The 27,414-nt window shown below is 46.2% G+C and overlaps 1 protein-coding gene across 3 annotated transcripts in view; it reads left to right on the top strand.

Moving 5' to 3' along the window:
- Sdk1 (sidekick cell adhesion molecule 1) overlaps positions 1-27,414 on the top strand; it is a 986,485-nt gene that overhangs the window by 529,688 nt on the left and 429,383 nt on the right. For 2 of the 3 annotated variants that reach the window (XM_063271861.1, XM_039089863.2), the window contains exon 5: positions 23,947-24,080. In XM_063271861.1, coding sequence (XP_063127931.1) covers positions 23,947-24,080 — 134 coding nt within the window. Of the gene's footprint in view, positions 1-8,408; positions 8,428-23,946; positions 24,081-27,414 lie in introns of those variants that run through there. The other variant, XM_039089864.2, reaches the window with a different exon arrangement.

Here is a 27,414-nt window from a genome sequence, read left to right as displayed (position 1 = left end):
TGTGTGTGTGTGTGTGTGTGTTGTGTGTGTGTCCTCCTTCCTGCTTCCCAGTAACGAGCATCACTTGCTGCATCCCTGTACTCTCAGCTACTTTAGTAGCCGCCTTTTATTTTACTTTAAGTTAAGCACTGTTTTCTCTGCCGTCATAAACCAAATGGCTCAAAGTGCACAGCGTTGGGTTTCCCTGAGTTACCCTGCACTCTTACTTTATCCCTACATCCGAGGAGGCTGCAGAGACCTCTCAGTCAGTAAAGGGCTTGTCCTGTGAGCATGACCACCTGCTTTCAACTCGCAGGACCCACATTCAAACAAGGAAGAAGCAGGGCATGATGGCATGCCCTTGTAATTTTAGTATCAGGGAGGCAGAGACCACTGGGGCTGGTCAACCAGCCAGCCTAGCTTATAGAGTGAGCTCCAGGCCAGTAGAGACCATGTCTAAAGAAAAATAAGATAGGGAACACCCAATGGGTGGTGGTCAACATTGTGTTCTTGTCTCCACATATACTCCCCCAAACACACACATGGCCATGCTGAGACACACACACACACACACACACACACACACACACACAGAGAGAGAGAGAGAGAGAGAGAGAGAGAGAGAGAGAGAGACAGAGACAGAGACAGAGAGAGACAGAGAGAGAGAGAGAGAGAGAGAGAGAGAGAGAGAACGAACATACAGGAAGGGTCTTTTGTTCCCCCTGGACATCTTACTCTGACCTGCAGAAGCCAGGTATGTGGGCATCCAGGCACACAACGGTGCAGGTGCCAACATCCCACTTTGCTCCTGACCCAGCAGCGTTGTTCCTTGCCAGACTCTTGGCTTCTGGCTGACCTCACTTCTAGTCTCTCAGCATGGCGAACTCTGGTCCCTCTCTTCCTGACAGAAGGGCCCCAACCTCAGATGTCTGCACCATGAAGTGTAGCTTTTAGCAAAGTGTTTTTGCTTCTTAACATGTTGCAAAGTATAGTTAAAACAGCCAGGGCCAGAGGACAGTTTGAGTGGAGAGAGCCACGGATGCAGATGCTGAGATAAGACTCTTGTCACTATTTCTCTCTCTTTTCTTAAAAACAAAACAAAACAAATAGATTTGCCTCTCTCTCTCTTTCTCTCTCTCTCTCTCTCTCTCTCTCTCTCTCTCTCTCTCTCTGTGTGTGTGTGTGTGTGTGTGTGTGTGTGTGTGTGTGTGTGTGTGTGTGTGTGTGTACCACCCATATGCCTGGTGCTATCAGAGGCCAGAAAAGGGCATTGGGTCTCCTGGAACTGGAGTCACAGATGGTGATAGGCCCGTGTGTTGGGTGAGAACTGAATCTTGGTCCTCCAGAACAACAGCCTGTGCTCTTAACTGCTAAGCCATCTCTCTAACCCCACCCCTTGTAGCCCAGGCTGGCCTGCAGTCCACTCTATAGCTGAGGATGGAACTCCTGATCCTCCTGCCACTAGTGTTGGAATTACAGACCTGAGCTATCATGCCCAGCCGCAGCTGCCTTTAGGGCGACTGCGACTTACCTCCACTCTTCCTTCGAGCACAGTGCATGTCATTTATTCTCTTTACATGTCCCTGCAAGGTTATAATTAAAAACATAAATTCCTGTTTCATGACCCTTGGCATCAGCAGATTGCTAAATCTTTGTAATTCTCTAACAGCCTCGGCCAGACATGTTGAGTTCTTCTGGCTACACATCCCTAATGTCTCTATTTCCAGTAGAGATTGCCAGTGCTTGCTGCTGTCCTTCCTCCTCAACCCTAAATGGCTGAGTACTTGGGTCATGAATGTGATTCCGCTAAGTGGGGCAGGGAATGGAAGGAGGGGAAGGCCCTTACCCCAAGCACCAGCTGCCACGTCTCAGCTCATACCTGCTGTCTCTGGTCCCCCCCCATCCTTTCTCCTGACATCCCATAACACCCTGGAGTTGTTCCAACTCCCCAGGCATCCTCCAGCGTCAGTCTTCATAGGGACCACCCTGCCTCCTCACCCATCTTCAGTCCCAGCATTCGTCAGCGGCCGTAGACTTCAGTCAGCGCGCTGACAGCAGGCGTGTGGGAAGACATGGCGGCTGTTGCCTTCCGTCTCTGACTTGGAGTTGTTTTTCTTTTCATTCCTCTGGCAGTATGCCTTCTTCCTTCTCGACTCTTCTCAGCCTTTTGTAAACAATCGTATACCCACAGAAAATGGCAAAACCCATTCAGAGAGGCTCCATGACCCTTCACCAATGTTTGTACCTCTATGACTAAGTCAGCAGTTGAGGTTGACCTGTGTCATTTTCCTGCATGTGTAAAGTTGTGTACCCATTGTCACAACCAGCTGCAAAGATATCCCATCCCCAGAGCCTGGTACAGCCCCTTATAATGCAACCTGTCTCCATTCTAACTGACCGTTCTCCAGGTGCTCCCTAGGTGGAATCAACCCTTCTGACAGTGACTTTTCCTGCTTTCCCCCATGCTCTCCCTAGTCTGGCTGTGGCTCACATAGCTCTCTCTCCTCCACATTGCTGTATTCCCCAGCTTGACTTTTTGAAGAACATGTGGGATTTTTGTTTTGTTTTGTTTTGTTTTGTTTTGTTTTTGCCAATTTTTATCACTGCAGATTCGGCTGCCATGAGCACTTATGCGCAGACGCTTGTGGACACGTGCGTTTCTGTCTCTCTAGGGTAATGGAGAAATGGGCGTTGCTGGTTCAAATGGTAACCACACATTTAGCTTCCTCAACTGCTGCCAGGCCATTGTCCAGGGTGGCTAGACCGTTCTCATTCCCACCAGCAATCCGTGAGAGAGCCGGTCTTGGCACTGTGAGTTTTGTCTTCTTTGTTCTCATACATATGTTGGACCATCTCCATGTGGCCTAACAGCAAATGACACTGAACGTCTCATCTCCTTGTACTCTCTCAGGGGGGTGCTCACTCCTGGACTGAGCGACCCCTGCATCCTTCTACTGTCTCTGACGGGATGCTCATTCTTAGACCGAGCTTTCCTGTGTCCTTGTACTCTGGATGGCTGCTGCTTCTTTTCCTTTGCCTGGTTTCTAAATGGATGGTCTTGAGGCCTTAGAATTTTTTTTGTTAACTATATTCATTTATTATTTACATGACTGGGTGGTCGTATGTCACAGTGTGCATGTGGGGGTGGGGAGTCAGAGTTTCTCTCTTTGCACTATGCCAGGTCTAGGGACCAGGTGCCTTTACCTGCTGAATCATCGGGTCCGCCCTTTCGATTTGTGCAGATTCTGCCTATTCTAGAAATGTATCCATTCTGAGACTTGTGCTTCGTAAATATCCCCTCTCCTTTGTAATTGTCTTTTCTTTCCAGAATCTTTCATAGAAAAGCGAAATAATTTTGATAAAAGTTCAGCTTACCGAGTTTCACCAAACTCTAGGTTCCGAAAGATTTCTCCTGCACCTCATACCCGCGGGGGGCTCTGCCTTCCGGGTGAGATATGTCGCCGTTCATGACTTACTTTCTGTGTAAAGCAGGTAGATGTGAAATCGGGTTTGATTCTCTTTTGCCCGTTCAATATAAAATTTCCGCCATGCTGTTTGCCGGATACTTCCTTTACAGTGACTTCTTGAACGTCTGTTAGACACCATTGGTCTCCATAGTCTACGTAAATCTCAGGGCTATTTATTCTGTTCAGTTGAATATGTGTCTTCCTACCTGTCAAGACCGCCACATTTTGATTAAAACTGTAGCTACATGGTTAAGTCTTAATATTTAGTAAAGTAATTTTGTCTACTCTATTCCTTTTTTTCCCTCAAAATTGTTTTTTTTTTCTTTTCATATTAATTCTTTGCTACATCTACAAAAAAAATGCCTTGCAGAGTTTTGACACCTGGAGGATTGTTTATAGAGAATTTATTGTCACTTCACTGTATGTTCTGATCCATGAACATGGTATACATATTCACTGGTTTCCTTGTTGCTATGACAGAATGCTTGACAAGAATCGACTTAAGGAGTGTTTTTGTTCGGTTGTTTTGTTGGTTTGGGTCTGGGGGTGTGGTTTGTCTGCTTGTCTCACAGTCTGTCACAAACAGGGATGGTATGGAGGTGGGAGCAGGAGGTGGCTGGTCATGTGGCATCTTCTGTCAGGAAACAGAGAGAGACGGATGCTGCTCAGCCTACCTTCTCCTTTCTATTCAGTTCAGGACCCCAGAGCAGGGCTGATGCTATCCACATTGAAGTTGGCCATCCTCACTTAAGCCTCCCAGAAAACACCCTTGCAGACACTTATCTCATTGGGTTGACGAGCAGTGCTAGCCATTACATGTCTCTGTGTTCTACTCTTTACCTTCTTTGTACTGTGCTTTTCAGGGTCCTCACCTTAAACCCTGTTTGCATTTGCTCAGCGCTCAGACAGATGTTGCTGCAGCACTGTTATGGGGGCGCGATAATTCTCGTCTTGTTTCCATATGCCTGGCTCTGTTATACAGAATGAGAACTGGAGGTGTGGAAGGACGATCAGCACCCACACTGGTCAGAGGACCTTACAGTTTGAAATGGTGTGTGTCTGCCCCAATGATTCATGGGTTGAACACTTGATCTCTATCCTAAACTATTGAAAGCTATGCACTCTAGGATTTCAGGTCTGGCTGGCAAATTGGGATCGTTAAAGGCAAGTCTCTGGAGACTATAGATCGTTAAAGGCAAGTCTCTGGAGACTATAGATTGTTAAAGGCAAGTCTCTGGAGATTATAGATCGTTAAAGGCAAGTCTCTGGAGACTATAGATCGGAACGTTGGTTTCTCAGCTTTCTGGCCCACTAGTATGTAAACAAGCCTCTGCCACACACTCTTGCCACCATGACTTACTTCCCCGTGCCTCCCCCATCATAGGCAGAAATCCTTCCGAAACTGTGAGCCAAAATAAAGCTTTTCTCCATCAGGAAATGTATCACAGCTCCCAGGAAAGTAACTCGAGAGTTATACAACCTCAGTTACATTCAAAATTCAACTGGAGGGTGGGGAGGATGGCTCAGTTGGTAGAGAGCTTACCTTGTAATAGGAGGACATGAGTTTGATTACCACAATTTAAAAAGAAGATAATTTTTAAAAAAAATCCATTTATCTCCTGGTGACTATAGTTGATAGCAATATAGTGGGTATACTTGTAAATTGCTGAGAGAGTAGATCTTTAGTGTTCTTGCTGTGAGGTCATTGTCTGAGGGATGCAGACATTAATCAGATGACAAGTCACAAGGTGCACACGTATCAAAACATCATGTCATACACTGTGCACTGTAAATAGAGGCAACTTTTACTCGGTTCAAAAGTGAATCTGGGGGCTGGGGACATGGCTCACTCAGTAAAATGCTTCCCCCAAATCCACATAAAATGCCAGATGTGGTGGCGTGCACCTGGGAGACAGAGACAGACAGATGGATCCCAGGGGCTTACTGGTCAAAAAAGCCTTATCCACCAGTGCCAGGTCCCAGTGAGAGACCTCGTCTTTGAGAATCAAGGTAGCTATCTCCTAAGGAATGGCACCTGAGGTTGACCTGACCTACACATGTGTGCATGCATTCACATCTAAGCCCACACAAACAGATACATACCTGTGCATACACACACCAAATGAATTTGTACTTTTCAAGTTAGTGAAAACAAAAAGATTTTTTTTTCTCACTCCAGAAATCCTTGATAAACTTACTGGTTCTTTTGAGTTGTGATCACAGTTACTGTTGTTTGCTAGTGGCCTTCTATCTGGCCACTTCAAGGAGAAGATGGTTCTGATTATTCCCCAACTTGCAAGCCTTCACAGTGATACTTTGTGTCCCCTTAAGATGCACCCCTCATTGCATTTGACATGACTTACACTTGGCCCCCATGCTATGTCCTACAAAGTGTTCTAACCTCATCTTACACAATTCCTGCCCAAACTCCACACAGAAATGTTTCTCTGGAAATACTGGAAATACACTAAGCCCCATCACTCTCTCTCTTACATATCAACATGTTCCCCAATAAGTGTTTCCCATAATTGTTGAAATGTAACTACTGTGTTAGGCATAATTTCCCTCCGGCAGATTTTCCTCGAATCCAGCTGGTCAGCCGTTAGTTATCCCCATGACAGCTGTGCCACTACAGCACCAGGGAGACATCTTGGCCGGGAAGTCAGTGTTGTGGCATAGTATGAAGGGCATTATGCTGGTCAAGTCCACTGATGGCTCTTCTCCTTCAGAAGCCCACATAACCCCCCTCCTAGCGCTGTGAGAGCTAGCCGGCAGGCAGCCAGCCTCAAGGTCTGAGAGGCCTTGAAAGGATGAACATGTGCAGTCCTTTGTTCTGTTCAAGCTTTAGTTCTTGGTTGACTTTAAGCAACCTGGGCTCAGGGTAACTAGATAAGTAGTGCTTATGGGAAACATAAAATGTGTGCTCAGGAATGTGGCCCGGCACCAAGAATGAACATTTCACATGGGGCACAAGAGTCTATACAGCTATTTTCCAGGAAGACACTAGAAACAGGTATGCTTTTGTTCTTGTGTTATGCTTATCTTGACAATGAAATTTCACACTTATCAACAATAGCAAGAGCAGATGCAGTTTGGGAACAGCGTTTACCTTGTGTCTATTTTCCAGTTTTTATTTGCATGTTGGCTATATTGGCCTTAAGAGTAATTTTGTGATTAGGATGGGAAGATAGCTTAGTCAGTGAAGTACTTGTCGTAGATGTATGAAGACCTGAGTTCATTTCCCAGTACCAATGTAAAAGGTCAGTCATGGTGGCACATGTTTGCAGTCTCAGTTCTTGTGAGGCATAGACAGGTGGATCCCGGGGGTTAGTGGATAACCATCCCGGTCTAACCAGCTAGCCCCATGCCCTAGCAAGAGGACCTCAAAAACCAAAGAGGTTCACAGAAAACAACGTTGATGGCTCCTGAGGAACAGCAAGGAAAATTGACCTCCAATTACATATGCACACGTGTACACATACAAGCATGCATACCTACACACACACACACACACACACACACACACACACACACACTGAAGAAAATAGTAGCATGACGTAAGTGCGCCTTCCTTACAGACTCATTGTTGCAATTAATAACAGAAAGGTCCCATACATTATTTGTATCTGTATTTGGGGGCCTATCACCAGGCACCACAAAAATATGAAGCGGCTTGCTTATCGTCTCTTTCTAGACACATCCTAAATGTTCAGAACACAAGGGTTTCATAAACCATTTCCAGGAAACGTTAAAGTCGGTAACCCTTAAGAAAAACTATCCCCTTCCTATCTCCCAAAGAAACTGTTTCCATTAATCTTTAGCGACTGAGCCTAAGGCTCTCAGTCCTGCCTCCTGTTAGCCTGACAGGTGCTGATGGCTCCCTCCTAGGTAACTTATCATCCAGAGCAGACACCTAGAGGCTTGGCTTTGGGGTTCATTGGGCAGAAAATAAAAAGAATCTCTTACCCCACACTTTCCATAACCAGGGTAGCATGAGACTTCCCACATGGAGCCCTGGTGACTGAGGGCACATTCGTCCTGCTGGCCTGTGACAGTGGCTGGGGCTTCCTCAATCCTGTGGGCCCAGTCCTACCCATATCCTGGTCAGTGTTGACATCATTGCTCCCCTGGGTCATATGCTAGCTCTGCCCTTAGGAGCCAGATGTGCATCCTGGAGAAGGGAAAGGGGACTGAGATGCCTTCTTGCTACACAGAGCTCCCAGTTTATTGATCTGTCTTGACCTGCCAGGCACTGCCTAGGGAGAGCGACCTGAACCAAAGAGGGTACATTTAGGGAAGGGAAGGGATGGGAGTTGAGTTACAGTCTTTTTCACTTTCTTTGGGGAAGGGTATCCACCTGTAAGCTTCCATTTCCTGTCTGAGGGTGGGGGAATACTGTCATCAGCTCTCAGTTTGAGCTTGGATATTATAAAAATCACTTTGCTACTGTTACCACATGGAACTCGCAAACCCTGTGCTAATATTACTAATACCTCATCAGTTCGCATACCAGCATTAAACGAAAGCCACTCTTACCCTCATTTCACAGACCAGGACCTGAGCAATAGGGCCACCAGTCCAGGACCTAGCTTGGGGTGGCAATGTCACATGGCTGAGTGTCCCAAAAGGAGGTCTTATGTAGTTGTCTCTGGACCCAAGCTCTTGATGTCGGCCACCAGCCACCTCAAAGAGATCTGAGTGCCTGGGTTGCTCTGAGAGCAAGAGGGTGTGTGACAGAGTTCTCAGAAGTTTGCCTGGCCCTGAGGAGGCTCAAAGGGCCTGTTCTCACTCTTGCCCAGAGGAGGGCAGAGCAGAGGTTGGGTTCCAAAGGGGAACAAGCAGAGACTCCTGGGAGGAACTGAAGTGGCCATGGTGGGTAAGAGGAAGCAGGAGCACTAGTCCACTCCCAACAAAGCAGGCTCAGCTGGAGGAGTCAGCAGGGGACCTGTCAGGACTCTGAAAAGGACTGCTACTGGTTCCGGTGCGTGATCCGTCAGACTTTTGGAATAATTCCTGGCACAGGTGTAAATGATTCTGGGCCTGTCCTACTAGCCCAGCCTGCCAAAGAAAAGCTGTGTCACACAAACAAAGGACCAGAAAGCCTTTCTGAAAGTTCAGTTGAGGAGTCCAGGGTTTCCTTTGGTAGTAAGTTCGAGTGTGTGTGTGTGTGTGTGTGTGTGTGTGTGTGTGTGTGTCTGTGTCTGTGTATGTCTGTGTATGTCTGTGTATGTCTGTGTATGTCTGTGTATGTCTGTGTGTCTGTGTGTGTGTCTGTATGTGTGTCTGTGTCTGTGTGTATGTCTCTGTGTGTGTGTGTGTCTGTGTGTGTGTGTCTGTGTGTGTGTGTGTGCGTGGTGTGTCTATGTGTGTATGTCTGTGTGTGTGTCTGTGTCTGTGTGTATGTCTGTGTGTGTGTGTGTCTGTGTGGTGTGTCTATGTGTGTGTGTCTGTGTGTGTGTGTCTGTGTGTGTGTCTGTGTGTGTGTGTGTGCGTGGTGTGTCTATGTGTGTATGTCTGTGTGTGTGTGTCTGTGTATGTCTGTGTGTGGTGTGTCTATGTGTGTATGTCTGTGTGTGTGTGCGTGGTGTGTCTATGTGTGTATGTCTGTGTGTGTGTGTCTGTGTCTGTGTGTATGTCTGTGTGTGTGTGTCTGTGTCTGTGTGTATGTCTGTGTGTGTATGTGTGTCTGTGTGGTGTGTCTATGTGTGTGTGTCTGTGTGTGTGTGTCTGTGTGTGTGTGTCTGTGTGTGTGTGTGCGTGGTGTGTCTATGTGTGTATGTCTGTGTGTGTGTGTCTATGTGTGTGTGTGTCTGTGTATGTATATGCGTGTGTTTCTTGTGCAAGCGCATGTGTGATCACATTCATGTAGAGGCCAGAAGACGACCTCTATTGTCATTCCATCTTGGTTTGGGGGACAGTCTTTCACTGACCTGGAGCTAATCAAACAAACTAGACTGATAGACCAGACAGCCCATAGGGATCCACTAGTCTCTGCCTCCCCAGATCTGGAATTTATAATTCACTGCCACATCTACCTTTAAAAATGAGTGCTGGGGACAGGTCCATGTTTTTGCAAGGCAAGCACTTTACACCTTAGCCCTGGGCACAGGGAAGTCCAGAACTCACAGCCTTGCTCCTAAGTGTCTTCTCCCTGTCAGGTATTCAACGTTGACCTACTATACCTCCTTCCTAGGCTATACCACAGCCCCAGAGAGCAGTGGCACCAGAAGATGAGGTGACAGTAGAGGAGTCCAAGAGGGACTCCATCTATGAACATGCCACGCCCACCATGGTGGCTTCCAGGAAGAAAATTGGATTTGCTTCTAAATTTCTTTGTTCCTTTATTTGTGGTGCTGGGATGAACGTAGGTCTCGTGCTTGTGAGGCAAGCACTCTGCCTCTAGGCTGTATTCCCAGCCCTCCTCTAGCCCGAGCTCAGCCTTCACTGTTGGTGGAGTGTCATGGGGGCTGGGCCAGTCTTCCTGTAGCTTGAGGGGCCTTCCTTCTCAGAGAGGCCCTGCCATCGTCAGGATTGGCTGTCACACTTAAGACACACGTCAGCCTCTGCTGTCACAGGTGCTCCCATCTCTGTGGGCACAGCTTTGTCACTTAGTCATCAAAAGGACTTTAACAAAAGAGCAAAACTCTTGGCAATAATTATGCTCCTTCAAAGAGGAGCCGGTGCTGAAACAGACGTGAGAGGCGGAGAGCATTCAAAAAAGCAATTTGCTCTGTGAGTAATTTTCAAGTATTCCTCTGTGGTTATTTGCTTTTAGAGATGAGCAGGCTGTTTGAGAGAGGCAGCCCCCGATGCTTGATCCTGCCATGACGTTTAATCCTGCACAGTTAGAGCTCCATGGAGCAGGGGTCAAGAGCTCTCCCTATGCTCCTTTCTCTGCACAGGGAAGTGGGCACCTCGTTCTGAAGACAGGAAGACATTGAGAGAAATTGGCATTGGCCTGTTGTCCCTGCAACCTCCCTGCCTCGGTGCGAGTTGCTCCCATCTAGAGAACCTTCCTACTTGGGGCCCTTCTGCTGTTTGGGCCAAACACATGGCAGAAACAAGGTGGGAAGATTTATGTTGGTGCACGGACTCTCAGAGAGTTCAGTCCATGCTCGCTTGGGTAAATCTTGGTGCCTAGAGAACATGTCAGAGACTACTCTTCACCTGGTGATGGCCAGGAAGCTGAAAGGGGGGACGAGGAGCCTGGATGAGATAAGATCTCAAGTACATATCTCAAGGGTCCCACTTCCTCCAAGTAAGCCTCACCTTCCCCAGTTCCAAAACTTCTTGACAATCTATTCTTTCCCTTTTGTCTTGATTTGCTTCCTGTCGTTATAATAAAACACTCTCTCAGTTTGGGTTTTATGGCTGTGAAGAGACACCGTGACCCTGGCACGTCTCGTAAAGTAAAACGTTTAACTGGGACTGACTTACAATTTCAGAGGTTTAGTTCATCATCATCATGACAGGGAGCAGGGCGGCAGTCAGGCAGACATGGTGCTGGAGAAGGAGCTCACCTCCAGTGACACATTTCCTCCAACAAGGCCACACCTACTCCGACAAGGCCACACCTCCAAACAGTGCTACTCCCCGGGCCTATGGTAACCAATTACATTCAAACTACCACAAATACCTTGGCAAACAAGCAAGTGGGAGAGGGAAGGGTTTATTTGGTACAACCCTATAGCACATCCTGGTAACAGTCCATTAGGAAGGGAAGTCAGGGCGAGAGTTCAAACTGGAACCTGAAGGCAGGAACTGAAGCCAAGACCACAGAGAAGCACTTCTTATTGGCTTGCCCTCCATGACTTCCTCAGCCTGCCTTCTTACACAACCCAGAAAGGCTAGTCCAGGGATCACACCACTCCCAGTGGACTGGGTCCTCCCATATCAATCAATTATTAATCAAGAAAATGCCACACAATGACTTGTCACTCTGCCTTGTGTAGCGACCCAGTTCAACGGCTGATACCATTGTCTCCTTTGCCATTGATATTTATCATCCCTAGAAAACCACAAGCAAAGTCAACAGACACAAGAATAGCTTGAGGCAGCTTCTTTCACTTCCATACCTCATTTTGAACTTCATAGAAACCCTTTAAGTAGCAGTGGTGGTGTGTCTGTTTTACAAATGGGGGAAACAAGCGATGAGCTTGAGGGAATTTCCCATTCTGGAATGGGACTCATCCCCTCCCACTGCTACCCAGGAGGCACTGTGTGATCACCGAGAGCGTTGCGCGCTGTGCCAACACAGACTCCTGTGATCCCTTCTCCTTGTGCCTGTTTAAGTTGTAACTTCCTGTCAACTGTAAGCGTGGCCTGGCAAGAGAATGAGGTGTCTTCTCTCCAGACACAAAGGACTCTAACTGCCAGGCACACCCCAGGCTAGTTCCCGTCGCCAGGCATTCAGGGCATTGTGCTGGGAGATGGTCACACCTGAGTTCACATCTCCTTTCTACTTTGATAAGAAATAAGCCATGTGTCCCCGGGTGGATGTCTGTCTCCACTGCTTTTCCAATGGCCTGGTGGCTCCCTGAAGTTTCTCTCTGCCACTGTGGGCCACACCAACTGGGACACTCACTCTGCACCTATGCCCGTGGGGAAGATTTGTGGAGATCCTACGTTGTCTCTGATGGCATCTGTCTAGACTGAGGGTTTCCTTTCTTAGCTCCTTGTTAAAAGAATTGAAAGCACAATTAGCAAAGAAGGGAGTTTACTGGGAAGGAGAAAAGGAATTTACAGAGAGGCTGTGCTGCATGGGAGTTGAAATCTCTGAGCATGAGCTCAAGACGCTCTGGTGACTGCCAGGAGTTCCTTTCATGGGTCCAGGAGTTAGTTTCCAAGGGGAGAGTAGGGGCAGTTTTCTGTTTTCAGAGTTGGGTTGCGTAAACCTTTGTTCATGGTGTGTAACCTTCCTCATGATGCATCTGATTTTAATCAAATGCATGCCCAGTCATGCACAGGCACAAAATGGCAAATCCAGGGTTTGCACCGTAAGTTCACTCAGTGAACACAGTTTGTTTTACTATACGTACACACAAAGCCAGTCTAGGTGGGATGGGCACACTGCCTGTAGCTCTTGAATATGGTCTAGGATGTGCTTGGCTGCAGAAGAAGGTATACTAAGGGTCGAGAGGGGTTTATATGAAGCTTGGTGCCTGTGGGGGTCTCAGGTTGCTAAGTGCTTTGTTGGGAAAGGACATGGGTATTGTAGAAAACAAGTAGGGGTCCTGGGCAGCTAAGCTTCCTCTACATTTGCTGCCTCCGGGCCAACCACAGCTTGGGCATGTTGTCCACCCTAGGGGGCAAGTGGTTCAGTCTACCACTTCCTCTCAGTCACCTGCAGAAGTGATCTGTCATCTCATTCTGAACTGCCACTGTCTTCCAGGTCTAAAGAGCTGTCCTTCTTTCCAAGGTGCCACCTCTCCAGATTCTATATCTACTGCTACTAAGTAGTTATCTGTGGGCAGAGCTGTATGCATTGTAGTGAGCTGTCTGCAAGTGAGGCTTGGCTAATCCCGTACAGTCTACAAAGTACACAGAGACGCTTTGCCCATTGATTCCTTTGCACCGTTACACTTCATCACCCAGGGGAGTATCTCTTCAAACGCAGTGACTGTACCTCCCAGTGTACCGTGTGTGTGCATGCGTGTGTGTGTATGTGCAGGCATTCATGCATGTGTCTGTAGAGCCCAGAGGTTGACGCCATCTTTTGCAATCATTTTGTACCTTAGTGCTTGAGACAGCACTTTCTGTAGAGCAAGAGCTTGCTGATTCAGACCGATCTACTGACCAGAAAGCCCCAGGGATGCTCCTGCTTCTGCCTCTCCAGTGCTGGGATTATGGACCTCCTCTGCTAAGCCCAGCATTTGTACATGGATTTTGGGGATCAAACTTAGGTCCTCATGTTTGCAAAGCAAACACTTTACTAACTGAGCCATCTCCCCAAGTCCCTACAGTGTGCCTTCCCTGGGAGTGTTGTATGGTGTCCATAACTAGTCATTGGATAGCTAAAGGAGTCCTCTCCTTGCTTGGGTTCTGGGCACCAAAAGGTATTTGCCAGTTCCTACAAGAATAGTCATAGCAAGTAGGTGACTATGAGTGCCTGGATATTTCCTTCACATATTGTCGTTGGTGGGGACATACTATTTCCCAGACTCAGTCATTGAAATTGGGGACCATTGTGGATAAGACAAAATGTGCGTCTGAATTACTTTGAATATGAAGGATTTTAGGGAGAAACCGTTTCACAAAGTCAGCCCCACAACTTACCTTCACTGGCGTCTATAACCAAAGAGCCGGCAGTCAGAATAGAATTGGAGAACAGTGAATTGGCATAAATGTAATTGTATCTTTTCAGTATGTCGGCTATTATGAAATGAGCTATGTGTGCCATAGAAAAAGACCCCAGCATAGATACATGGAAACACTTTGCGAGGTGCCGGCCACTTACTGAGGACTGTGGTCGAGCTTCCTGTTGTGCTTGCTGATGTCCTCATGCTATAGCAAATCAAGTGGTGCTCCTTGTCACTGCATCCTGCCTTCCTGGGGACACCAGGTCCTGTGTCAAGAAGCACAGCCCTCAGACTCACGGATGCAGGTCCTTCTCGTTGCTGGCACTGCTGTATCCAGCACTGGAGCTGGGAGCCCAGGTCCATGCATGCTGAGCACATGCTCCACCACTGAGCCACACCCCAGTCCCTGCACTTGCTTTTTATATATGCTGTATTTCCTGGGCCTGGCAAGATCGCCCCGTGGTTAAAAGCACTCACTGATTTCACAGAAGATCCAGGTTTGGTTCCCAGAACCCACGTGGCAGCCTACGACCATCTCTAACTCTAGTTCCAGGGGTTCCTTTGCCCTCTTCTGGCTTCTGTGGGTACCAGGTACACACATGGCATAGATACATCTATGCACACAAACACTCAAGCACATAATAACAGTAAGAAAGTAATGATAAAAATAAATATATTTTGTTACGTTCGTCCTCAGCTCAGAGCTGGTGATTGGCAGGCGTTGACCCCTTGACTAAGTAAATGTGTCACTTCAGTGTCACAGCATGTACTCAGGGTCCATTGCCTCACAGTTCCCTAAACTACTTGGAAGCAATTTTAGTTCTTGTAATTACACAACCAAGGCAAGTTCATCAGTCCAAAGCTGGCTGCCTTGAACTTGCTATTACACGGTGGAACGCGGGATCCAAATCACACTCAGAACACCGTGTCTTGGAACCAGCTCATTAAATGGTCATTTAGTTAAAACGGAGCCTATTTCAAACATTTTCGGGTTTTTTTTTTTAATGTTTTTAAGAACAACTTCTTTTTTCAAACTTTTCCTCCACTCTCTCTTTGAGCATCAGTTGAAATGAACCAAATGCTGCGTCCACGTTTCTATGACACATTGTGCTTTCGTATTCCACAGCAAAGCTCTCATTTTACTGGGCGCTCCCACAGTTTGCTCATCAAGCACAACACGGTGCTAACACTAGCGTCCTAGCTTCTGTTGAAAATGTCTGAGACCACAACACTCAGGGGTGAGCTGGGGAGGCAGCTCATTTGGTGAAGTGTTTGACGAGCAAGCATAAAGCTGTGAGTTCAATCCCCGGGACCCACATGATAAAGCTAGGTGCGATGGTGCTCACTGGTTCCTATGGAGAGGTGAAAGTGGCTGAGGAGTATAGACAAACTATCAAGTTCTGGGAAAATCAGGGACCCTACCTCAAACACAAACAAACAAACAAACAAACAAACAAAGGAAAAAACTAAGGTGTGCAGCTGTTGGGGAATGGCACCAATAATTGGACTCTTTTGCATTCATACACACACAGACACACACACACAGAGACACACACACACACATACATACACACAGACACATATACACACACATACACACACACACACACGTACATACACACAGACACACATACACACATACACATACACACACAGACACACAGACACACACACAGACACACAGACACACACATACATACACACACACACATACATACACACAGACACATAATCACACACACACAGACACACACACGTACATACACACAGACACACATACACACATACACATACACACACAGACACACAGACACACACACAGACACACAGACACACACAGACACACACATACATACACACAGACACACACACACATACATACATACAGACACATATGCACACACATACACACACAGACACACACAGACACACACACATACATACACACGGACACACATACACACATACACATACACACACACGGACACACATACACACATAGACACACATACACACACAGACACACACAGACACACACATACATACACACACACGCATACACACACAGACACACAGACACACAGACACACACACAGACACACACAGACACACACATACATACACACACACACGCATACACACACAGATACACAGACACACAGACACAGACACACACACACAGACACACACAGACACACACACACAGACACACACATACACACAGACACATACACACACATACACACATAGACACACATATACACACAGACACACACAGACACACACATACATACACACACAGACACACAGACACACAGACACACAGACACACACACACACACACACATACACACACAGACACACACACACATACACACACAGACACACACACACAGACACACACATACATACACACACACGCATGCATGCACCCACACATTCGTCCACATAATAAATCAATCCATTAATCAGTCAATGACAGTACCAATTGGCAGTCTAAGATGATTTACCTTTTCATGGAAGACAGGATAGGCTCTCTTGCAGACTCTGAAAACCACTCTGGCACTTCGCCGGAACTCCTGACATTGGCCCACCAGCTTCCCCAAGGAAGGTGACTATAGAGTGTACTGTCACCTTTCAAAGCATCCAGACAGGCCAGTTCAGGCCCTGTGCAGTGAAAACTGTGCTCTCAGTTCAGCTTAACTTCTCTTCCACTCAGACCCGGGCCTGGGGACCTAAATGGTGGCTCACTACCTCACTACACGGTGAATCGGGGTAATTGAATGCCCTTATTTTCCTTCCGGCTCTTCAGGCATCACAAGGTGCCCAGCGGGCTATTTTCACCAATCACAAATCCAGAGCCTTAAGAATTTCCACATCAACATTATGTCCCCGAGAGAGGTGTGTTGTGACATAGGGACTTCCCTTGGACCTTGATAAGTGCAGCAAACGACCGCAACCAGGAGATCCCACATGCAGAGCTCCCCCGGACATCTGATTATCCATGTCAAGTGTCATTTTTCTCTTACATATGTTGTTGTTGTGTTGTGTTTTGTTGAGACAGGGTCTCATGTTCCCAGGCTGACCTCAAATCACTATGTAGCCAAGGCCGACCTTGCACCTCTGATCCTTCTATCGTCTCTGGAGTTCAGGTGTGGGCACCAACCCTGACTTAAATGGTGTCGTTGAGATGGGACCCAGGGTCATGCATGCTAGGCAGGCACTCTGCAGACTGAGACACTTCCTGTGTCGATCGAACAAATATTTTGATCAACTCCTGTAGCTGGAGTTTACCCCCCAAGTGACTTTATTCACTCTCTGTGAACCTGGAACTGTAGTTTTCTCAGAGCCAGCTCTGTTTGCCAACACCAGGCTGAGATTGTTTTTTTTCCCCCACACTACTTTTATTACTGATTCGTTGAATTAGAAGTTAGAATCCTAAAGTTTTGTTTTTAAAGTATGGAATGAAGGTGTTAGAAGACTAAAGACATAATTTTATTTTTTTAAAAAAAATACATACATTTATTGCGGTAAAGTTAAGGGAAAATCTCTCGGGCTGAACACTATAATTTTCCTGCAAAGTCAATGCAAGTTTTAAATGAGTTCTTTGGAATTATGTTATAATAAAGCTGCGCCATTCCTATTACAGGCAGGGTATTAAACTCTGCTCCTGTAATCACCGAGCATGCCCTCTGCGCTTCTCTTCAACGCCATCCATTCTTCCGATAACAAAAGTGATATGCATGTTTGTTGTGGGGAGATTGGAAAAATTTTAAAAATACGGGATTCGAAAGAAAATGGTTTGTGCTCTTACCACTCGCAGACCCACCACATTTCCATTTTTATGTCTGCACGTATAAAAAGATATTCCTAGGATCTTGCTGTATGCACAGAGGACATGCTATCTTAAAATACTGAGTGGATGTAAGTGTGTAAGACTGTTCTGAGTCTATATCTGTAACTGTCCGCCTCTAGTCTCAGGAACTCAAACTTGATTTCAAGGGACCTGTGTTAACTTTGTGAAATGACAGTGGAGAACTGGTGTCTGAGTCCCATTCTGTCTCTGGGACAAATACCATGACCAAAGGCAATTTAGAGGAGGGGTGGGTTTATTTCAATTTACAGATTACAGTCTGTCACTGAGGCAAGTTAAGGCAGGAAAAGGTATGGAAACTTGAAGTAGAAACCATAGGGAACACTACTCCCCGGCTGCGCACAGGCTCATGCTTCATTGGCTTTCCTATCAATCTGGGTCCAACAGCCCAGGGAGTGGTGCCGCCCATAGTGGGCTAGAAGATTCTGTGTCAGTTAACAGAAGAAACCATTTCCCACAGACCAGCCTAATCCTGGCTGTTCTTCAATCATGACTGCTTTTTCAGATGACCCTAGCCCATGACAAACAGTTACAGCTAACTAGGACAAATGGGGTGGGGTGCGGGAGGAGTGATTCAGTGGGCTGGGAAGAGGGTTCAGTTTGTAAAGCACTAACCAGCTTATCATGAAAACAAGAAGACCAGACAGAGTTCACAGCCTAAAACCTCATTTAAAAGAAAAAAAGAGGCAGGTCTGGTGCATGCTTGTAACCCCAGCATTTGTGAGGTAGAAGAGGATCCCTGGGACTCGCTAGCCAGACATCTTAGCCCAATAAAAGAACCCATTTCAACAGAACGAGGTAAATGGTGCCAATGGGACAGCACTCAAAGGTGCCACCTGGCTTCCACGTGCATGCACACATACACACATCCATGTGTGTCTACAATTACACATGTGCCTGCACACATATGTATACACACACTCCAACATCAGAACTTTCTATTCTTTCTGTCCTACCACCCCAAATTGTTGGCTTCATGCTACTCATGTTTCCCAATAGTCGTTAAAAAATAAAACAAAACAAAACATAATCGTGTGAGTTCCTGGGACCATCAGCCTGTGCACTAGGAAATGCAGGTGTCTCTGGAGGCCTGGCCACAAGACCAAACCAGCAGCTGTTCACTGTGGCCCACTGTCTCTAAAAACATTCCTCTTATTAAAAAGTCTCACAGCCAGTACGACTGGGTACATGGCTCAGTCGGTTAGGCGCTCACTGCGCATGAATGAGGGCCTACATTCAGTCCTCAGAACACAACTCAAGCAAGACAACTCATGTCAGTCACTACAGACTCGTGGAGCTTGGGCAGGCAGATCCTAGGGATTCTCGAGCCAGCTAGATGAACTGGTGAGACCCGGGTCCAGTGAGGGATCCTGGAAGACTCCTGACATTCTCCACCTCTGGCCTCCACATGCACATGTGCAGTTGTGTATGCATACCCTCTGCACGTATGCAAATCCCCCTACACACATGTACATAGAGCAACACACTATATACAACACACATAGCAATACACAGCATCACACACACAGGTAGGTGCATACACATGTACATACATGTACACCTTTGCACACATCATGACAAAGCATGGAGATAGATGTTTGTAGATTTTTCTTACAAATTAGTTTCTTTTCTGTAAGTCCTCTACGCTGAGGAATTTCCTAGAGGAAGAGAGAATAACATCCTAGGGACTTGCTTTTCTTTTCAAATGTCCTTCAGATACTCGGCATTTTTGTGACTGTCTTTTTGAACAATACATACATTTTTTAAAACTTTTAGTCTTGACTATGTACAGAAATCAAGAACTAAATGAAGAAACCTTCAAAATAAAAAGACTTAGTAGATTGCAAACTTACTGTTTTGATTTTTATGTACTTTTTAATTTGCAATAGCCTTGAAACACTGCGGTAAATACTGTAGAGAATTAATGAGCATTTTAAAATGACTAATTCTGAGGAATAATAGACATACTTAAGATTGGTGTGCTAAAAATCAGATGTGAAAGCAAAAGTTATATATTCAATTTTAAAATTATACTATTAAATGTATAACTTCATGTGCAGTAAATATTCATATTTAATTTTAGGTGCCAGTGTAACATATACTAAAATAAAACGGGACAATTTCCATGCTTCTATAAAAGAACCTATAAAGCAGTCATAAATAATTATAGTAAAACTCTTTTTGAAATATTTTTATGGGACGAAAAATTGAAAACTTCCTAATAGGGAAATTTTCTTAAATGAGACATGAAATAAGTTAGTCATAGAGACCTAAAATGTAATACACCCTGTGGGAACCCAGCAAGCAATCTCTCCTTAAGATAATTTTATACAGTGTAGAAAACCAGGGGGCTTGGGGGGGAAAGCATTCTAAAAGGTAACAGGAGAGAATGGGTTATTACCTTTGATTCCTCGAGAGAGACTGCTCTTCTTGACTTTGGAAGGCTCTGTAGGGCAGAGAATGACTGTAGGACCCTTCCCTGTGGAGCACTCAGCCTGTGTGGCTTGGAAAGAAGACAGGATGGGCTCATGCTGTGTAGACCCTCTAGGCCTGGCTTATCAGTCAGAGAGCATGTTATTCACATTTGTCTGTGTGTGTGTGTGTATGTGTGTGTGTGTGTGTGTGCCTGTGTAGGTGACAAATGTGTACACACATATGTGTATAGATGTGTGTATATGCATGTGTATGCATTACCATGTGTAGACACATGCATAAATATGTATGTATTGGTGTATATATATTAGTGTGTGCATAGATGCATGCATACATGGATATGTGTGTGTTGCTGTATATATTAGTGCATGCATGCATAATGTATGTCCTAGCATGTGTAGACACATGCATGCATACATATTGTATCTTAGTGTATATGTATTAGGTGTGTGTAGATGCATGTATGTATGTGTTACTGTGTGTTGCTTTGTGTGCATATGTGCATATGTATGTGTTAATACATGTATATTAGTGTATATTAGTGTGTGTGTGCATATGTGCCAACATGCATGCTTGGAAGCCAGAGGTCAACCTTGGGAGTCCTTTTCTCAGACAGGATCCCTCACCAGGACCTGGGATGCAGATGTAGCGTGGCTGGCTGGACAGTGAGCCTCAGGGATCTATTTGCATCTTTTCCAGCACTGGGGTTACAACAAACATTACCAGGCCTAGTTTCCGTATGGGTGCTAAGGACCTAACTCAAGTCCTGTGCTTACTTGTACAGGAGCTACTTTATTTACTGGGCCATCTCTCCAGCTCCACATCTGCATTAAATTAAAAAAAAAATCTACCTCCCCATTGACCCTTCAAACTAGTCAGAGGCCTCCAGGCCTCCAGGGGAAGGATACAGGGCTTCCAGTAGGGAGTGGCCTGGGTTTGTGGGTGCTATAACTTCATTGGCTTCTTCCTTCTTAGATGACTGCCATGGCAAGAGGTCTTTAATACGATGCTGTAATGGTTAATGTTAATTGTCAACGTGACAGGAAAAGGGCTTTTGGACATGCTTGTAGGGGATGGTCTTGATTGCATTAATTGAGGTGGAAAGACTCACCCACTGTGGGCGGAGCCATTCCCTGGCTGGCATTCTGAGCTGTATAGATAGGGAAAGGGAGCTGACCACCAGCGGACTCACCTCTCTCTGCTTCCTGACTGGGTGAGATGAGACCAGCTGCTTTCAGCATCCTCTTGCCTTGACACCTCTGTCATGGTGGACCTTATCTCTGAACTGTGAGCCAAAATGAGCTCTTTCTCCTTGAAGTTGCTTCTGTCGGAATGTTTTTATCACATCAAAAGGGAAGCAACCAAGACAGATGTGATCTGGAAGTACACGTCTGTGTGGAGAAGGCCTTGTCTCACCCCTGACAGCAGGTTTCTGTGTGACCATAAGCAGGCGGGGAGGGCTCAGAGAGAGGGTACGTGGGTCAATAGTGCTTGCTAAAACTGGGGTGTCTGGGAGGATTTAGTCATTAAATCAAGCATGTCCAATCTTCAGGCTAACAGAGTTATGAATGCCGCCCAACACAAAATCAGAAACATAACCCAGCTACAGTTTTCAAGTATTAATTTTGTAGATAATAACGTGTGTCAAAGTGGCAAAAGTTGGACACACATGGTTGTTTCATTGTCCCTCTATACAACTAGATAGGAGAGCACAGACGGGGAGTGTGCATTTCATAGCTAGTGACCATGGAAGAATTTAAATGGAAGTAGTCAGCACTGTCGGGGGTGGCACTGAGTGAAGTCCCAGTGAGATTTCTGAGGTGACAAAGGACACATGGTCACTTGCCACAGATCAATTCTGGTTCATGTCCCTCCTGGGAAGGCTGTGACTACTGAGAGGGAGTTCTGAGGAACGGGTGACTGAGAGCGGTGAAATCAGGGGTCCAAGCCGGTGGCCTAGGTTCTGCTCAAGACAGCCTTCCAGACTGCTCTCTCTATGTTCTGCTTTCCTGAAGCTCCCCAGATCGCTTTTCTGCTCATATCTGTTCTCCAAGCACTTTTCTCTTTTTATCCAAAACATTCTCCAGACAGCTCATCTCTTGCAGATCATAAGCCCAGTCTTTTGTTTCACTTATCAATCCAGTCATTTCCTCCAGGTTCCCATTTGATCATCCTATGAGTCAGCATCCCGTGACCCCAATCCTTTGATTCATAGTAGTCAACAAGCACATTATTTTTAATATTGCAAAAGAATTCAGAGATCTGGCTGCTGGCCCTGGCCCTGCGGTAGGAAAAATGTCATTCCACCATTACCAAAGTCGTGCTGGACCTGGCATATGACCACAACATGGTCAGATAGCTTGGCCTAGAAGAAGAGGCTACTCCCCTGGAACTCCTAACAGGCAGTACCTTGAATCCCCAGGGACCTCTGTTTTAGTTGCTGGAGGTGAATACCATCTTCCCTACAGTCCAGAGCTCCTTCAGATGAAGAATACCTGAGATGGTGGGATGCTCCCCCACCGGAAGAGGCAAGCTACAAGCTAGCCTATGTGCTGCTTCTGTCTATTCTTCCTTTATTTTTGGGAGGCTCTGGTGGGTATAGTGTGCAGATGTGTATACATCCCCGTGAAAGCCAGAGCTCAACTTTCGGCCATCATTCCACAGGCTCTGTCCATCCCATCTTGAATTTTGAGACAAGATCACTCCTTGACCTGGTGTGGAGAACACTACTAATTAAGGTTGAATTCTACCATTGCCCAGATAGCCTTGTGAGCACCTCAAAAAATGGGGGGACTCCCTTTATCAGTAGGGCTTCTCCTTCTCTGACCTTGTCTGGGGGCGTTGCTCAAAGCCCCTGTAGCCTCTCCATAAGAAATGTCGTGTGGCCTTGGTGAATTAGAGGTTCATCTTCCTTTCTCCAGATAAGAACCCTTTCAGCAAGCCTCTGCAATTCCCTAGAGTGCCTCCCCATGCTAATGCAGCATCTCAGTACCCGAGCCTTCAGCCAATGACCTTTGTTCACCCTGGATATTCCTATCCTCTTTCCCAAAACTATATAACCCTAGATTCACCCCGAGTAAAGTTGATCAGACTCCCCGAAGCTGATCCCAGAATGTATCATCATTTCTATTCATACTCACAGGCTGTCTGGAACCCTGTTAGTTGACTCTCTCCCCTTCATCCCTTGTGGCCAACGACCCTGGGGAGAAGGGAGACCCAAGACTGGCACTCACCAAGTAGGACAGGCTGGTGTTTTAGGTACATTTTATTGCCATGACAGAGCCTATGGCAAAGGCAACTTATAAAAGAAATATTTTAACTGGAGGCTTGCTTACAGTTTTAGATATTAAGTTCATGACCATCATGGCAAGGTGGTATGGGGGAGTCGGTGGTAGGCAAACACGGAGCCAGAGCAGTAGCTGAGAGCTTGCAGTTTAAGGCAGCAATCACAAGGGAGAGATGGAGAGACAGAGACAGAGAGAACTAGATGAGAATGCTGTGGGCTTTCGAATCCTCAAGCCCTCTCTCAGTGACACACCTTCACCAACAAGGCCACACCTCCTAATCCTTATCAAACAGTTCCACTAACTGGGGACCCAGCTTCCAAGTACATAATAAGCCTCTGAAGACCATTCCCATTGGAACCAACACAGCTGACTGGCCAGTGAATCCCAAGGGTCTGCTCACCTCTGCCTTCTCAATGCTGGGGTTGCAAGCATGCCAGCACAGCCAGCTTTTTCACATGGCTTTTGGGGATTGAACTTGGGTCCTCATGATTTCAAGAAAAGTACTTTAGCAATTTAGCCATCTCCCCGGCCCATATTTGGGTCTTTATTATTTATTTTTTATATATTCCTGTAAGTGGCCTTGACACTGTGTCTTGTCTTGGAAACAGAGCCATCACATTGGAAAATCAACTGGTGATCCTTGCCACAACAGCGAGTGATGCCGGGGCGTATTACGTGCAGGCTGTGAATGAGAGGAACGGAGAGAACAAGACGAGCCCATTCATCCATCTGAGCGTAGCACGTGAGTTCTGAAAATCTAACCGATGGTCCCGAAAGAAACAAAGTCTTGCTGTAATTGATAACCACTGTGTGGTGGGACACCGTGCAATTCATCTCTCTCTGGTGTAGTTTATGGCTTAATATTGATCTGCTGTTGGTAGTTCAGAGGGCTTCGGAGCCATTGATTCCTTTCAATGATTTAAAGACAATATGAATTTTATATTTTTAACCCAAGATCTTACATGTTTTGCTGACTTTTAAAAAAAAGTTGTTCTCTTTGTCCACTGCTAATATTGTTTTAACAACTTCTTCAGATTGTGCCTATGGACCCCTTTTGCCACTAAGGCACGGGTTATGTTCTGTTAGCCTAAGAGTAACCTCCCTGAGGAAAAGAAAATGTACATATAGAGTTGGGTTTAAATTAGCAATATTTGGGGCCAGCGAGATGGCTCAGAGGGTAAGGGGGCTTGAAGCGAAGCCTGATGACCTGAGTTCCTAAAGTCAGTCCTTAGACCCATGTGGTAGAAGGAGGGTACTGATGCCCAGAAGTCACACACACACACACACACACACACACACACACACACACACACACCATGGCATGAATTTTTAAAAACTAGCAGTATTTTGATAGGTAGGTCTAGTGGCCAAGGTTTGTCATCCCCTACCTTCAGGAGGCTGAGGCAGAAGGATTTCAAACCGGAGGCATGCCTAGATTACTAAGTGAGCACTGATCTAATCCGGACAATTTATAGAGACATTGCCTTGGTGTTTTCTTTCAAAGGCAGTGTCTAAGCTCTATCTGTTGCTCATTTTCACTTGACTCAACCAAAAATACACAAGTTGCAGTCATAGACTCACTCATTTAAGGAAGTTTTAGTTTGAAGAAAGACTTTCAATATTTGGACTTGGAAATGATAGCCTGTGACCTATACCAGGTCCCAACATACGCATCAGAAATGTGTCCCCACATGCTAGCAGTGTCTCCTTTCACAGTATGAAACACTCTGGAGAAAATGCCCATGCAGACTGGCCTTGGAAGGAGAATTTGGGAACGTTATCCTGGCATATGGGCCTATTGTAGCCCTGGGCTCCCTCTTCCTGAATATACTCAGAGGTTGGGGAGACATGGTTTTCTGGTTGTGCTCTTTGAAACGTGTCAGAGGAGCTGCGTGGTCTCGTCGCCTGACGTCTCAGGACAACTGCTTTGCTAGGAGGGACAGAATGCACAGGACTAAGTGTCTGCCTTAAGCACTGGGTGCTGGTGTGGGGTATTAAGGGAGTGTGTGCTCACACACCCACTAGATCTGACAGGTGATCTGTCTGTGTGGCTCTGTTGTGATCCTGCCATCCACTCTTTTAATCTCTGTGTGTGTGTGTGTGTGTATACATATTTGTGTGTAGTATGTATATACATGTTTGTGTTTAGTGTGTACACCCCTGCATACCATGTGAAGGCCAGGAATTTTCTTCAGATGCTCTCCACCTTTTAAAATTATATGCGTGGGTATACACATGAATGCATACCTGTGTGTGCAGTGTATTATGGCATATGTACACATGTTGGGGCAGGGGATATGTGCATGCTCCCACACACATGAGTGTGGTGGACAGAGCAGGATGTCTGTGTCCTGTTAATATCACGCTCTACTATATCCCAATGAACCTGAAGACAGGCTGACCACCAGCAAGTTCTAGAAATCTCCCTGTCTCAACCTTCCACAGCGAGGGGGCTTTAGACACACTCTACAACACCCAGCTATTGTCATTGCTCTTTCGATAGAGTCTCAATGTAGGCCTGTCTGTCCTTGAACTCACTACATAAACCAGAATGAAAACAAACAAACTCCCAGAGATCCTCCTGCCTCTGCTTCCCAAGTGCTGGCATTAAAGGTGTGTGTGTGCCCCCAAGCCTGGCCAGCAGCCAGCCTTTTACAAGGGTCTGAGCTCAGAACCTCGGGGCTGTGCAGAAAGTGCTCTTCTTTCAGAGCTGCCTCTCTAGCTCCCTCCCTCCCCATTACCTAAGGCAGGCTTCCTCACTGAACCTAGAGCTCACCATTCAGCTCGATGTGCAAGGTGGCTGTGATCCCCAAGAGTGCTATCACCTATCCAGCGCTGTGTGTTGGACCCTGCTCCTGTGCCTAGACTTTATATTTGGTTTCTGAGGGATAGAATTCGGGTCCTTACTCAAACCCTGCAAGCACTTTACTGACTGAGCCATTTCTTCATCTCTTAGAACCTCCTCACTCTGAGGAAGCGAGTCCCCCTCCCCAGATCCTAGAATAGGATTAGTCAGGCCTTTTAAATGCACCACAGCATCCCCTGTGTGAGACTCTGCCACTGAGAGAATGGCCTTTGTCAAGAGGCACAGGAGGAGTGAACACTACTGACCCGAGACAGACGTTCAGCAGCGATCACAAGGGACAGAGATTGTATGACCAAGGAGCTCGTGATGATTGTTAATGATTGCCAAGTCTTATCACTAGAGGCATTCATTCGGTCCAGCAAACCTGATTTAGCACTCGATTGGGATGTAAACAGGATAGTGACGGTCAAAGACAGTGTGCTCTGGCTCAGACACAAGGAGATCGGCCTTCATCTGTTGAAGAAGCGGGGAATGATTCCTCAAGAAATTGTGGGTTCACACGGTACTTCTACCCCAGAGTTATCAAATGGTTACTGGCGTCCTACGGGCTATTCTGACCTGGGGTAAAGAATAGAACTAGAATGATGTATTCTCAAAGTCCCTTCTGAATGCAGCACTGTGGTGGTAGATAATTGGAATATGTAAAAAAAAAATTTTTTTTGCAATAATTTCAGCTCTACCCCAACCGAAAAGTCTATAAGAAGCCACTCATAAATATTATAATTAACTGACCCACATCTCACTCCCTTGTAAAATACTATCTTTTCATCCGCATCAGGTAAAACACTTAAAACTGAACTATAATGAGGCGGCTGCTGAAAACGTATGTGGTGCTAGGTAAAAGCCCTGCGATCTGCACCCTTACATAGTCTTCGCTTTTATCAAGGGCAGATATGGTGTAGGAAGGGAAGCAGGTGGAAGACCCGGTCTTATTTTAATTCTTAGACGAACCTTCCCCTGCCACAGCAGACTTAGCTAAATGTTAAATGGAACCCATTATGCATTTCCCTGTAGAAGTTCTGTTTGGAAAACCTCTAAAGATCAGAAGCCTTGCTAAATCTACAAACCCTCTAGGATGTGTGCTTAAGTGTGGCTGCCTGTGTGTCACACGGTGCTCGGTAGGAAGGAGCTACAACTTGGGATGGGCATGTAGCATCCTGTGAAGCCTCGAAGCCCGGAAGACCTCGCCTCCCTGGGTTCCTCATGGGAT

Source organism: Rattus norvegicus, chromosome 12, assembly GCF_036323735.1.
Source record: "Rattus norvegicus strain BN/NHsdMcwi chromosome 12, GRCr8, whole genome shotgun sequence".
Lineage (NCBI taxonomy): Eukaryota > Metazoa > Chordata > Mammalia > Rodentia > Muridae > Rattus > Rattus norvegicus.
The sequence above is the reverse complement of the archived record's forward strand: the minus strand, read 5'-3'. Positions and strand labels throughout refer to the sequence as shown.